General features: G+C 39.2%; 1 protein-coding gene across 2 annotated transcripts in view; it reads right to left on the bottom strand.

Moving 5' to 3' along the window:
- Window positions 1–15,000, bottom strand: part of LOC136828005 (coagulation factor IX-like) — a 23,601-nt gene that overhangs the window by 1,078 nt on the left and 7,523 nt on the right. For both annotated transcript variants that reach the window (XM_067085618.1, XM_067085619.1), the window contains exons 2-10: window positions 14,105–14,306; window positions 4,158–4,451; window positions 3,682–3,980; window positions 3,020–3,196; window positions 1,698–1,848; window positions 1,041–1,097; window positions 490–670; window positions 267–374; window positions 1–76 (exon numbers count right to left, since the gene is read on the bottom strand). The exon at window positions 1–76 is cut by the window's left edge and continues 61 nt beyond it. In XM_067085618.1, the coding sequence (XP_066941719.1) occupies window positions 1–76; window positions 267–374; window positions 490–670; window positions 1,041–1,097; window positions 1,698–1,848; window positions 3,020–3,196; window positions 3,682–3,980; window positions 4,158–4,451; window positions 14,105–14,198 (1,437 nt within the window). In that variant the 5' untranslated portion in view covers window positions 14,199–14,306. The remainder of the gene's footprint in view (window positions 77–266; window positions 375–489; window positions 671–1,040; window positions 1,098–1,697; window positions 1,849–3,019; window positions 3,197–3,681; window positions 3,981–4,157; window positions 4,452–14,104; window positions 14,307–15,000) is intronic.

Genomic DNA, 15,000 nt, shown 5'->3' with positions numbered 1-15,000 from the left:
GATGAATTCATTAAAGGTTACTACTCGATCCAGCCTGACGAGGGCGATGTCGTTCTCCTGGGTGTTCGAATTGTACCTGAAAGAATTTCATCTTATGAGTTCTTCTGTACAATGCGATAGCATGTGACTTTTCCATTCCTTTTTTTATTTAGATATAATCCTACTGAAGATGATTATCATATCGCAAATAAGTAAACATATTTAATTTATCCTCAAGGTGTTCAAGAAACGCTGTCTGAAATGAGATATGCTAAAACTAGCTGTACCTTTCATGCATCCGAACTTCAGCCACGTTGAAATCTGAGGGGCGATTGTCGCCAGTGTTGGAGAAGTCGTATTCTCCGAGTCGAACGAAGATTTCATTCTGCGAAAATCTGGAGAACAGGGAGGAACTCTATATAAGAAAGAGACGAGACTTGATGCAACTCATTACAGCACACCATACGTGTTGAAAAGTTTCATGTAAACTGGTAGAGCAAAACTACTTACGGTTTCATGCAATGAGCTGCAGTAAGCACGTATAAACTGCTGATGAGAGTGCCACCGCAGTAAGTGACTGTACCGGATCTTTGGACGAAAGCCGCCATCCATGGCCAGTCTTTTGGATCGGCTGGACGACCTCCGACGATACGAGTCATGAAGGGGTTCTTCTTTGGGTTGATTCCGCACTCTGCACAAAGATGGAAGAAGGGGAATTAAATCCGAAATATATATTTTCAGTACCGCAACTAATAATACTGCTTTTATTGTTGCTGTTGTTACAAACGATAATAAAAGTAATAATAATGATAAAATGCCATACATGGTCAACTGTGTAGCGTTGTGGAACTGGGAAAGACGCCCCTTAATCGAGTCTTGAAAAGTCAGGAATGAAAGGAAAAAACTGCCGTTCTTAATGAAGGGTTGTGCTTCCTGCGTTGCATGAGTGCAGGAAGCTATATTCCTCATCCTTCCCGAATTTCCTGTTCAAAGCGGAAACTGCTGCTTACATACGAAAATAAATAAATAAACAAAAAGAATTGCACGCAGGATGAACTCACCTTCAGATGTGAGCGGCAAAACAGGTGGTGACTGGGTCGTCTGCGGTCCTTGACTTGCTGAAAGCAAAATGAAAAATGAGAAGAAGATTCTGAGCGAGCAATGGGGTAAGGATGTAATCCTACTTCAGAGCTTCATGCCCCTTCGCCTCAAGTTCTGCTTATGTTTACAGATATTTCTTTGTCTGTAATCTCATTCCCATTTATTTGTTACATTCTCTTCCTTGTTTTATTCTATTTTTGTGTCATATGGACATTGTATTTTATGGAAGTTTGCTTTGTAACATCATTACCTCTTAGATTTACTTCATGTGAATTTTTGCTCGCCTAAGATATAATAATAATAATGATAATAATAATAATAATAATAATATTATTATTATTATTATTATAATTATTATTATTATTATTATTATTATTATTATTATTATTATTATTATTATTATTATTACATTTCCTCCTATGCCATGCGAAGCAAAGGATTTTTATGAGATTCCACCACTATATCTTTTTTATGCTTTCACTACCACAAATCTCCACCAAATTCCATCCTCCCGTCTCAGAGTTCTCGTCTCAATACGCCTGAGTCTTCTTGTGCTCATAAGAGCCCATCTGACACTGGTCCTGATGCCGAACAGTTCTCACAATCTTTTGCCTTACCTTGGCACCTTCCACCTGGAAGGAGAGTGAAGCCTTGGTTACACTGGCACACAAATGATCCATCTGTGTTCTGACAGATCTGCTCGCAGCCTCCATTGTTTTGATTGCACTCGTTCACATCTCGGCAACGGAACCCATCTCTTCGCAGTTTCTGTGGGAATACGATCCACACTTAATTAAGTCAGTTCATCTGTTGATGAACCATTAGATAGGCATGCGTCTCTACTTTTAAATACGAAGAAGTCCCTGTCTCAGTCTCATGTCCAACACACGGGCAGCTGTCCCTCTTGTCCAGTAGGAAGCGTTACGACGATGCAAAGTTCTGAAACAAACCTGCAAAAAAGCTGGTCGTTTGATTTACTTAATGTTCCTAATTTCTTTCCCTTACAGCTTATCTAGTGTTCTCTTTTCACGTGACCGGAAGATTAGCTCTATTCCATCTCAGTTTTGTTCTGATGCTGTTACTTTTTAAACGTCACAGGATTTATATAAAATGCTCTCTTTACGCTCCTTGTTCTCTTACTCTTCCAGGTCTTCACTCTTCAATTCAGTAACCCTAACAAAGACTGTTTCCAGATCTCTTCCAGGTTTTCATTGATCTCTTTCATTTGCTATTCCTCTAGTAGCCTGTTAAACGGTTCTTTCATTTTTGAGATTCTCTAATTCTCCAGCTATTACTGGCTCTCTCTGCCTTTCAGGTTCTCTTCCTGTTTGCTAACTAGGTGCTCTATAATTTTTAAGCTCTTTAGCCTTTACATATGCTATCTGCCTTTTAGTTTCTCTATCTCATATGTTTCCTTTGCCTTTTAGGCACTTTTGCCATTACATGTCTTTACTTTTTAGGTTCATTGGCACATACATGTTTCCTCTGCCTTTTCATTGCTTTAGATCCAAAATGTTTTCTTTGCCATTTACGTTCTATGGCTCTTTCATGTTTCCCCTGTCTTCCAAACGTTTTAACGCTTAGTTTCACTTCCCTTCTAAGTTCTTTAGCCCTTTCATGTTTCTTTAAACTTCAAAGTTTTCTAGCCTTTACATGTTTCCTCTATCTTCCAAGTTCTCTAGCCATTGTATATATATATATGTGACCTTTACCTTCTAAGTTTTCTAGACCATGAAATTTACCTTACCTCATAAGTTTTCTAGACCATAAAATTTACGTTATCTCATGAGTTTTCTAGACCATAAAATTTACTTTACCTCATGAGTTTTCTAGACCATAAAATTTACTTTACCTCATGAGTTTTCTAGACCATAAAATTTACTTTACCTCATAAGTTTCTTGCCCATACACAGTTCGCATAGCTTCTGAATTGTCTTACCTTTCCAGGGAAGCAGGAACAGACCCTGTTCCCGCCATCATCGACGCTGCAGATATCTGCACATCCTCCGTTGTTGTCCACGCAGACGTCAACCTGCAGGCAGCTCCTCCCATCCCGGCCCAAGGCAAAACCAGGCGTGCAGCCACACTGGACTGAGATTCCATTTTGCAGACACAGCTGGAAAGAAGAATAAAATGAAGTAAAAGTGGAGTTTGGTGATGAGTCTCTCTCTCTCTCTCTCTCTCTCTCTCTCTCTCTCTCTCTCTCTCTCTCTCTCTCTCTCTCTCTCTCTCTCTCTCTAGCATTCAAATATGACCGCATTTTCACTGATACAAGGAATCCAATTCTTGCTTTACTGTCTGAAATGCTGCTCACGATTTAAATTCCAAAACTAAGCTTCCAGCAATTATGCCCTACATATAATTTTCATTTACAATATTCGTAGCTATTCTTTTTATACATCTTTTATATTTATTAACTTTCTTATTTGAACATTAACATAGTACTTTTTGTGAAAGAGGAAACTGTTTCGTGCAGATGAATGGCCACATGAACTGACCATGTTCCGATATTATTCCCACTCGTTGCATTCATTAATAAGAATAATTATAATATTTGTTATGATATTGCTTCAAGGACTTTGAGCTTTAAAGTGAACCTACTTGTTGACATCCACCATTGTTGATGTTACAATTTGGAAATCCTCCTGGTCCAGGTCCGATGCCTCCGCTGCAGGTCCTTTGGTCAGGCTGGAGCACCCCCGAGCGACAGCTGCAGGCGAAGGACCCCGGAGTGTTGTTGCAGATCTCATTGCAGCCTCCGTTGCCCTGTTGACACTCGTCGAAGTCCTGACAGGTCCTCCCGTCCTGACGGAGGAGGAACCCGTTCTGGCAGAAGCACCTGGCTCGACCTCGCATCATCCGGCACCCTTGCTCGCAGCCGCCATTGTTGTTGTTACAGTCTGATGGGGTAATTGGAGGCCAACGGTTAGGCTATAAATATCTCTAAACAAAGTAATGTCAATTAATTGCTTTTGTAACCTGTACCAAAAGTGCATTATCTGTTATGAAGGCAACGTACTTTTCGAGCTGCAATCGAGCAAAAACAATGACATACACGAAATGGACCGTGCACTCACTTCCGATTGCTACTCCGAAGCCGCCATTTTGGGAAGTTATTTGAACTGGAATTCCTCCAACGTTGACGTTGCCCAACACATTTCCAGGTTGTTGGTTATTGCCTCCGTCTCCTCCCGGATTGTTATTGTTGGGCGGTCTGGCGAACTGGTTGAAAAATCCGAAAGCTTGACCCAAGATGTTGTTGAAGGGGTTGTCCTGTCTGCCGCCCTCTTGGCTCCCTCCACCGCCTTCCCCCCCACCCCCTCCAGGGCCCCCGAAGCTTCCTAGAGAAATCGGGCCCAAACTGACACTGACTGTAAGAGATACAAAATGGAAAATATGTGATTTTTAAACATATTCTTCAGTTCACTATACAATAAAATGTCAGGGCTATGCTAATTCTGCAATGAGACTAGATGATATAGAAAAGGAAAGCTGTCCCTCAAGAAGCATATGTCTGTAAATATATATATAATATATATATATATATATATATATATATATATATATATATATATATATATATATATATATATATATATATATATATATATATGTGTGTGTGTGTGTGTGTGTGTATACGTATATATCATTTGCTAAGTAGGGATGCCTCCCGATATAAAGTTCATTGGCCACTGCCATATTCAAACTTCGTCTGCTAAGTCATGAAATTACCCGTACAGAAAACTTCCAAAGTGTTACTCACTACATAAATTTACAAAGAAACCCCATCAGCATTACACTGAACCACCTACTCACACTGTGTGTGAATGCATATATATATACACACACACACATATATATATATATGTGTGTATGTATATACAGTATATACCTTTTAACCTTAGAGGGATAACTCCATTAGTTGTCTATCTTTCATTTTATAAAAAAAAAAGTGTGGGATGAGGTTGCTAGCCCCATAACCTTTTTCCACCCTGCCTGCAACACAGCTCAGGTACATATTTTGCTGCCTAGGTTAACAGACTTATAATATATTTTTCAGGGCACGGGTCAGGTCATATATAATGGCTGCATTCCTCTTGCAAACTCACACGTGAAGCGCCCACATAAAGTTATTTCTCTCTGCTTTTCATCTCTAGGCCCTACGTGAGCCTTAATACTAAACTCTACGGTATATACACATACATTTTCATTTTCTTGTCCCTCTCCTTTAGTCTCTATGCACCAAAAGTTTTGGAATTCTGTGGCAATGAACAATCATTCACTGTAGTGCTGTTGCTATATGGTAATTCTTGTGTAACAGACGATCTTTTACTGAAGCTTTCTGATAAGTAAGCCGGGAAATTTTTTGTTAATAAACAATCCTTCATTGCCATAGAAAATCGTCTATACAGTGTTGCTTTGATATCATACAATAGCATTTTCAGACCGATACGTACATAATTAGGCATCGACCGATACGTACATAATTAGGCATCAGTCTGAAGGCATCACCGTCCTTGTTACTTCAAGAGGGCTTAGTACAAGTTGCTGCTCTGATGAAGTGTTATAGGACCTACGCATAACCAGTCCAACTGTCAGAAACGTCCTAAAAGCCGGTTTTCTAATGGGTACTTTTTTACGTGATGCTCAGTGCACTGTAAACAAACAGGCGATCCAGGAGGCTAGTTTAGGCCTGTTGTTATCTCTTTTTAATTACGGGAACGTCACTCGGATAGGATAATTCAGTGGAGCATCCACTCTGCCGTTTACATACGTTGTCCTGAACTGATGCCGTCACCCACAACGATGTTCGATTTGAAGCTTATGTGTAAAATATTATTTACGGCATTTAGGCCTACTCTGCGCTCAGTCACGTCACAATCTGTAAATTATGTTACTTGTTGTCTTTTGACACCCGGGTTGCAAGGTTCAACGGCTGTCTCTTTCCTTCTTCTTTCAAGCTTTGGAATTCTCTCTATCTGGACGGGTCGGTACCGTTCTCGGCTAGCACTCTGCTGGGCCCGCGTTCGATTCTCCGACCGGCCAATGAAGAATTAGAGGAATTTATTTCTGGTGATAGAAATTTTTTTCTCGCTATAATGTGGTTCGGATTCCACAATAAGCTGTAGGTCCCGTTGCTAGGTAACCAAATGGTTCTTAGCCACGTAAAATAAGTCTAATCCTTCGGGCCAGCCCTCTCTAGGAGAGCTGTTAATCAGCTCAGTGGTCTGGTTAAACTAAGGTATACTTAACTTTTCTTCTGTTTTTTTTTTTTTTTTTTTGACTGTTTAATACTGTATTACCATTCTTTCCTATGGAGATTGAAGGTCAATCACTTCCTTCGTGGTTAAGCCCCTCGATTCTGCTACCTTCCTTTTGCTTCCTCTTGCATTTTTGGCAGAAGGCCACCTCAGTCCAAAGCAATAATAGCCCCCGATGGTCTTTTAAGAATAAGTTAATGAACATTTGTGCACCTCTGCATAAAGGAAGAACAACGTTGTTACGTAAATGTCCCTCGGTCGAATGCTATGCTGAGTAGGTTCTCTCTCTCTCTCTCTCTCTCTCTCTCTCTCTCTCTCTCTCTCTCTCTCTCTCTCTCTTTTCCTATTCGAAGAATTTCGCAACATCCTTGTTCGTCAGAAAACAATATTTGTTGTTGTTTTTGTCTCTGAAACCAAGTTCTTATTGCATGCAGTTACTGCCGGCGCCAGTCGCTGTAACATCCGGCGTCCATCCATCGCTTGGAACAAATCAGGAAGAGGAAAAAATAAAATGGCAATAAGACCCGAAAACAGCGAAGTGGATCTCGCCTTGAGTTTGGGACGACTATAAGGACCCATATGGCAGATGGCGTACTGCGGAGGGATTTGCCCCTAAAGTACTCCGTGGTAGAGTCTGGGATTCCCGTAAGGTGGGGGAGAAGCTGGGGGTGTTCATGGCGACTGCTACGAAATTATACGCTGCAGGAGAGATTTATGAAGGTGTTCCGATAGCTGGAAGACGAACAGAAGACTCGTTCACTCTCTTACAGCAGCAAGGGAAGAACTCCCCTCATCTCTTTCATTTATTACACTCAACGATAAAACTCTACGAACATACATGTGTGTGCCGTTATACATGTGTACACAAACACATGCACACATGCATCTTAACGAGACGAGAAAAACCGCATTCTTGCTGAGAGGAATAAGAAAAAGTGCAGTTAAAACATTAGCTGTTTTGGCAAATAGTCATGCGCAAAGTGCTCAGCCTTTATCAAGAAAAGTATTATGCATTTCATAGTAATAATACTATCTACATAAGGAACAAAAATGCGACTATAATACTGAATATGGACATGAAACAGGTTTATAAGAAATGAAGAACTACCAATTCGAACATCAACTTCAGCCATATTTGAAAGATGCCTTCTCGCTGAACTCAGCATTTTTTTTCTTGCTAATTTCACTCGATTTCTCGCTCGCGCCAACAAGGTTGCTATTCATCTTAGCAAATTTATGATTAATTTCATAATTTTTTAGTAATTAAAAAATACTGAAGGTTGATTTGAGAATTTCATCTGTTAATTTCAACCAGACTAATTGTTGATCTTAGCTAATCAATGCTGATTTCAGTACGTTCCTCTGGTGATTTCAGCCATCCTAATACTGACTTAAGCCAATTTATTGCTGGTTTTATATATTTTGATATCTGACAATTTACTGCTGTATTAGTGAAGTTAATGTAATTTTAATGGATTTATTATTGTGTGCAACCAATTGTGGATGTGATGTTAAAATATTTTGTTCCATTTACTGTGGAATTATCTCTGAATTCAATGGCAGCGTTGCAAAGTTCATCAGATTTATTGCAGATTCAGTAAATTTTCAATTGAATTCGTTCATCTTCAAGGCACTTCCGACATAGCAATGAAAAGTTACTGTAAATCATAACTCTACAATAATCATCACTCGGCCAGAGGGCAGCGCTATGGGAATTAACGATGCAACGAGGGCAATCCCATACGAAACAAATTGGGAAAGATTTGATGCAATATGAGAATCTGACATTTTCTATGGCCACGCGGAACTAATCAGCTTTTCATTGTCTTCTCAATGACAGGTGAGGCGGGGGTAGCACCCCGGAACCAAGTCCCCCCCCCCTCGACCTCCCAGGGTAGGTACAACCCCCAAGGGGGCTTACGAACCACTTACCTTGAGAAAATCTGTGACTTATAAACAAACTTTATGATCACTCCTCGGATGTTTCGCCTCCCTCCATTTTTCCCTCGTTTTCTGTTTCCTCTTTCTCCTCTTAGTCTTCTTCTTCTCCTTTTACCGTGAAATAATTATGGACTTACAACACTAACATAACTATTTACCTCAAGGCGCTGCCATATATGGCGAACATGACTCTCAGTTGCTGACGTCTCTTTATTTTCGTTATTTTCGGGAATACACGAGGTATAAACGACATACGTACATGCATACATACATACTTGCGTTTGCGCATGTACGGTGTTCCTTTTCCTTTATTTAAATATATGGATGGGCACAGAATAACAAATTTCCATTTTAATGAATAAAACAGACCAAAATCTAACAATCAGAGATCTTCACTAACCTAAAATAAATAAGTGGATATAATCAATCTCATCAACCAAGAGGGATTTTGACGAGAACCAAAACTAGGGAATCCTACTTGGCGGATATCATCTCTTAGTCCAGATGTGGAAGAAGAAGAATTAAGAGTCTGCCTATTTAAAAATTGTAGACGCTAAAGAACTGAACAGTTACGTTCGGGTTTCCAACGTTGCGAGTACATCAGTTTAAGAACGAGTAAAATATTGATCAGTTTCATTTGAGTCTGTCCTGCACAGCTTGCTAAATCTGAAGAGCATGTTTCAAGCTTTCTGAGTTACAAGCAGCTTGTATGGAAATTTAGTTTGTTTCAAGCTTTCTGACAGTTACAAGCAGCTTGTATGGAAATTTAGTTTGTTTCAAGCTTTCTAACAGTTACAAGCAGCTTGTATGGAAATTTAGTTTTATTCTATATACTTTTTAAAGTTTGTGCAATAAATTTCTTTTTAATCTGAGTTTTTTTTTTTTTTTTTTTTTGCTCCTGGGAGCCTTACAGAATTTAAAAACTATTCTTTCGTTATTTCCGTGAATTAAGAGATATTCGTATATAAACTCGGGCGGGTAAGCGTGAAAAAGTTTGATGAATACTGCCTCAATGGCCATGGCAGTATTACTTCCTAAAATCGCGATACTCTTAAAGTCAAGTAGCTAGAAAGGATCTTCGCCAAATTTGAAGACAATGAGTGTGTTGGTTCTTGAGTTCCGTCTGAAACTGGGTTATGTTGACTTTTACCATTCCTATACCAGTGGGTCATTTGGAACCTCCTCTAAATCATAAGTACTTGACTAAATCCCTTCCAAATACCAAGTACCTGACCCAATCCATTCTAAATCGTAAGTATCCGACTGCAACTGCTCGGGACAAAGTACCTTCATCCTGCATACTTATATAAAAGCCAGTAGTTTGAGATGCTGGCCCTGGGCTAGATACACATTACGTTTTAAATTTTATCATTATTATTATTATCATCATCATTATTATTATAAACAACAACAACAAAAATCAGAAAAGTCGAATAGATATTGTAGTTAGCAATAAATAACCCGAAACAAAACAAGACGAACAAAGGCTAGCAAGAGCCGACGAAGGAAGTGTGCTTGAATGTCCCCCAAACATAGGAAACTCCAACGCAGGACTGGGATATCATGCAAAAACATTCTTCAGTCAAATATCAAGCGAGACGTGGCATCCTAAGCAAACTGTTCCACGAAGTATGGAGTATGGAGCAAGAATTCCGTGAAGAGGCAGAGGAGCGCTCACTGTGAAACGTTATTGAATTGTTGTGGGATTTTATGAAGACTGTGGAGGCTGATATGATTTTTTTTTATCCTGCTGACAGTATAAATCACCATTATTATATGAGTCATTCTGCATCTGATTTTATGTAAAATTTTTTGTTTAAATTGCACATACACACACACGCATATATATACATACATACATAATATATATATCAAACATAAGGAGCCCATAAAAACGCCTAAATGTGGAAAATAAAGGCTATATTTCAGAGACAGAACTGTCCCTCTCCTCAGGCAAAATATATATATATATATATATATATATATATATATATATATATATATATATATATATATATATATATATATATATATATATATATATATAGAGAGAGAGAGAGAGAGAGAGAGAGAGAGAGAGAGAGAGAGAGAGAGAGAGAGAGAGAGAGAGTTCTGTAGATCATTCGGATATGTGCGTGTCAGAATCAGCCTATTTCCTTAGTCGCATCAGTTCCACCAGAAGCTTCTTTCCATATAATTCATGAATGCCAAGGCCACGGCCAGCTTTCCAGGATACAGTATTATCATCTCTCAGCCATGGATCTTCCAAATTTTAGGAATCTCTCTCTCTCCCCCCTCACTCTCTCACTCTCACCCTTTCCCCATCTCTCTGTATGGTTTCAAAGAAATACGTTCTAAGTTTAAATTACAAGATCCAGTTGCTCGTGCTGGCATAAGGCTAGCTAAATAGAAGAAGAAGAAGAAGGACCTCTGAGTTTACAAGACTAATCCTTTCGTAACTGCGTAGCTGCTGGAGGTCAGCCCCCTGGAAGAACCGTCGAGGGACAATTTGACTTTATTGTGGCCGACAAAAAAACAAAGGACTGATAATGACGAAGAAGTTGAAGACAAATGAAGATCTAAAAGCCACGATAAAATTGCCCTACACCTGATGCAATAGTCAAGAAAATTCGACGAAGGTGTTGTCATGCTGGAATACCTCCTCGGATGAAATTATCTTTACTCCTGCTGGAGGTTAGTCTCCAGAGATGAATGGGAATACAGAAGAACTCTCAACTGACAGGAAATTATAGCCAGGGGGCGGAAATTCAAGAGCGCTAGGGTGGTTGTAAATAAAGGTGCAAAATGGACTTAAAGTGGGGAGGGAAGGCGTGTTAGATGGTACAACTCGAGTACAAGACGTGCGCAGTAATGCTCAATTGAGCTTTTCATACATTCATTAGATGAATCTCCAATCCTAAATCAAGCTCGAAGACCTTAAATTAAAAAAATCGAAACTGATAATTCAAGGGGCAGCTATCTAAACAAAAATGTCATCCTTCAGCATTCAAGAGTTTATGACCTATTCTAGTGAAAGATTATTATTATTATTATTATTATTATTATTATTATTATTATTATTATTATTATTATTAATGGATCATGATTAAGAGCCAGTGATTTTTCATCGCCCTGGGGGAGACGCGAACGCACGACATCTGAGTGGCATCCACGACACTAACCACTATACCAGAGGACCAGCTAAAGATCTAAATAAAGTGTCATAAATCGAACGAAGGAAATATACAAAAAAAGAAGAAGAGAATTTTCATGAACGTTGACCTCAAGGAAATTAAGAGCATTGTTCCCTCAAAAGGACTGATCTGGCTTTGTTTATATATCTGGCGTCGCACGAACTATGGTCGTCGACGACTCTTCCCAAAGGACCGGAAAGGATTATGACCAATTAACATCTAGGGAGACACAATCGCAGCGGAAGATATCCAACTGTCTTTAATCAGGAGATTTAACTATTTCAAGATGCATGTGTATTTCCGGAGGAAATTTACATATTTGAGGGTGAAAATAACGTACTTCCGGAGCAAATTTACTATTGTAGAGTGAAATTTACCTAATTCTGAAGGAAACCTGACTGCTTCAGGCGGATAGCTACCTCTTCCGGGAGACTTACCTACTTCAGGATAATTACTGATTTGAGAACAACGTTACATATTTCACGAGAAGAATGACCCATCCAGGAGAAGATCTGTGTATTTCGGAAGATTTACCGGTAACAGGAGAAGATTCACCTATTTTAGGAGAAAAGTTGTCCGTTTCGGAAAAGAGAGACAACTATTTCAAAGGAGATCAAGCCTTTTCGGAAGGAGGCTTACCTATTCGATAGAGCTTTGACTTTTTAATGAGGAGAGTTCTCTACCTCAGAGGAGATACCTATTTCAGGAGGGGTTGCAGGAAGTGAGCTACACCGGAGGCCAAGGAAACCAGTCTTGAACAGCGAGGCGGAGGGCTCCTACCTCTAAGACTCAGACCTGATTTTAACAAGGCGCTAAAATCGTTTCCAGTGTTCGTTGTGGACAATTGAACATCATAATGTAAACATTGCGTTTCTTGGCGTGAAAGCGCTTCTATGTATGCTTATGTTTGCATTTGTAAGTCATTTAAGAGCTTGCAGATCATTATCTTAACTGCATTGAACTCTCTCTGTCTCTCTGTCTCTCTCTCTCTCTCTCTCTCTCTCTCTCTCTCTCTCTCTCTCTCTCTCTCTTATAGCTTCTGCGGCTGTTTCCCAACATGCTTCGGATGGGATACTTTATCGAACAACGTATAAACGGAAGCATCGAATGACCATATTAAGAAAAACATTCCTCCACCTCGTCTTGCAAGTTAAGCGAGCTAAAAATATAACTTTTTACTTTCGTCTCAATGAAAAGCTGTTAGAAAAAAACGGTACTCGTTGCACGCTCACCATAGAGACGCTGAATCGTGAATGAAATTCTTATGTACAAAAAAAAAAAAAAAAAAAAATTCTAGTGTCTCACGGCTACTCATGCTACTCATGAGCAGTGCTTCTGTTATTATTATGATCAAGACTGAAGCTTTCTTTTCACGACAATCTTGAAAGTGGTATGTGTTTGCATAAAGTTTGTATAGATACACATATGAGTAATCATGACATCAGCGAAAAGTCCTGGATATAAATTATATATGCGTGTGTCTGTGTGCGTGTGCGCTAGCTGCATATATGCACGAGAGAGAGAGAGAGAGAGAGAGAGAGAGAGAGAGAGAGAGAGAGAGAGAGATACTCGACAAATGACGTTTGAGTATCTTCCCCTTCCTGTAATTAGACATCACGAAGTTCCTCCCAATGACATCATCAGGTGTAGTTACCCATAGGTGGCTGTCTCCCTAGAAAACGGATCTCGTTATAACATATGTCATTGTCTACCTGTTATGTATACAAAGAATGCGGTCATAAACACTCATGGGGAGGGGGTTAGTCAAGACGGTTATTAGCTGTCAATTGGGATGAGGGTGGTAGACCTAATCCCCTCTCCACTCTGGTAGAAACCCGCTACAGTCGGCTAATCACAGGGACAAAATCAAGCTACGATACAACTAAGACAAAATGGGCATGTATATATACAATATATATATGTGTGTGTGCATGTGTCTATATCTTCACATCACCGTAACATTTTATATAAACAAATATTAAGCTACAAATGTCGTTTAATATAAAATTCTCTCTGCTTCGGGAATGTCAGCGAAGGGAAGCTGCATCTGATCAGTGATTCAGCACCTGGAAGACTCGAACGGCCGCCGGTACGTCTCAACGACTTCCAGTCGACGTGCTATGCTAACCACTCGGCTGTCAATTATAATTCCCCTTCAGTGATATTCCCGATGTAGAACGAATTTGGTATTAAATGACATTTGTAGTTTAATATATATATATATATATATATATATATATATATATATATATATATATATATATATATATATATATATATATGTGTGTGTGTGTGTGTGTGTGTGTGTGTGTGTGTGTGTTATACGGAAGGGTTCTTTTAAAGGGGGGGTTCCTCCTTAAATCAGCAGTTATTTGAATATGAATATAAAGGCACCTTCGTCCAGTTTTTATCTAAAGCACCCCTATTATGATAAACGGCCTGATAAAAATCTCGATTCACATTTTCCAGAGAAAAATTAAGATTTTGCAAACTTTCGTTGTTCATTGGGATCAAAGGCACAGTACTACCAAACCACAAACGTGTAGAAATCTTGAATCTTATAAATGCTGACAAATTAAAACAGAAATCAAAACTAAAAGAGAAAACACAAGCAAGTACTCTACTTACACTGTCTCTTCGCGCGGTTTTTGGCCAGCGCATTTTCCGCAGCGAAGATCCAAAGGCAGATGAAGATCGCGGTGCGCACAGGAATCATTGCCATTGAGTCTCTTTCTTTCTCTCTCCTTCTCTCTCGTTTGTTTTGATGGGAGTCTTATCTCGTTTAGTCTTCGCTTTTGTGTGTTCTCGCTCACGGTCGATGCATTCCTGCCTAAAAGTTTGAAGGTGTGTGATTATGTATGCTGGCATTCCGTAAGTTGGGGGGTCTAGGTGGGGTCAAGATATTTTTTGGGGGGTCCAAAGAAAATTACATAAAACTAATGTATCAGTTCTGTAATTAGTAAAATATACTCTTCTCGAATGTATATATCAATGTGAATGAGGGAAAATAATAGGATTAGTAATTAGTAAAAATGTATTTGAAATTATAGAGCTCAGTTTTCAATTAATTTTCAGCTCTTTTTACTATATGCAAATGTTTCAAATACTGTAAGGATTAAAGTTTAGTTACAAAGGGAATATCAACTAGTGGGGGGCAAGCATCTGACTGTGGGGGTGGCCGGGCCACCCCTGGCCCCCCATAGCGACGCCACTGACTAACGTTCATGATAATCGAGATGAAGGTCCTTACTTTGACCGCCATTATTATCATCATACTCTTCTTCTCTCTCATTTTATTCTGATCATGACCATCATGTACAAATAATGAACATTCATATAAAGGCGAACCCTCCACAGAATTGGAAATGAAGATGAAAACAACAAAACAAAGGACATGTCGATAATAATAAAACTATGAGCGAAGTTAAGCAACATCGTACTTGCTTGGTCAAGTGCCAGGCATATATACATATTGGGTGACCAATATAAATATATATAGGCATATAATATATATATATATATAT

The sequence above is a fragment of the Macrobrachium rosenbergii genome, chromosome 42, assembly GCF_040412425.1.
Source record: "Macrobrachium rosenbergii isolate ZJJX-2024 chromosome 42, ASM4041242v1, whole genome shotgun sequence".
NCBI classification, from domain to species: Eukaryota; Metazoa; Arthropoda; class Malacostraca; order Decapoda; family Palaemonidae; genus Macrobrachium; species Macrobrachium rosenbergii.
The sequence above is the reverse complement of the archived record's forward strand: the minus strand, read 5'-3'. Positions and strand labels throughout refer to the sequence as shown.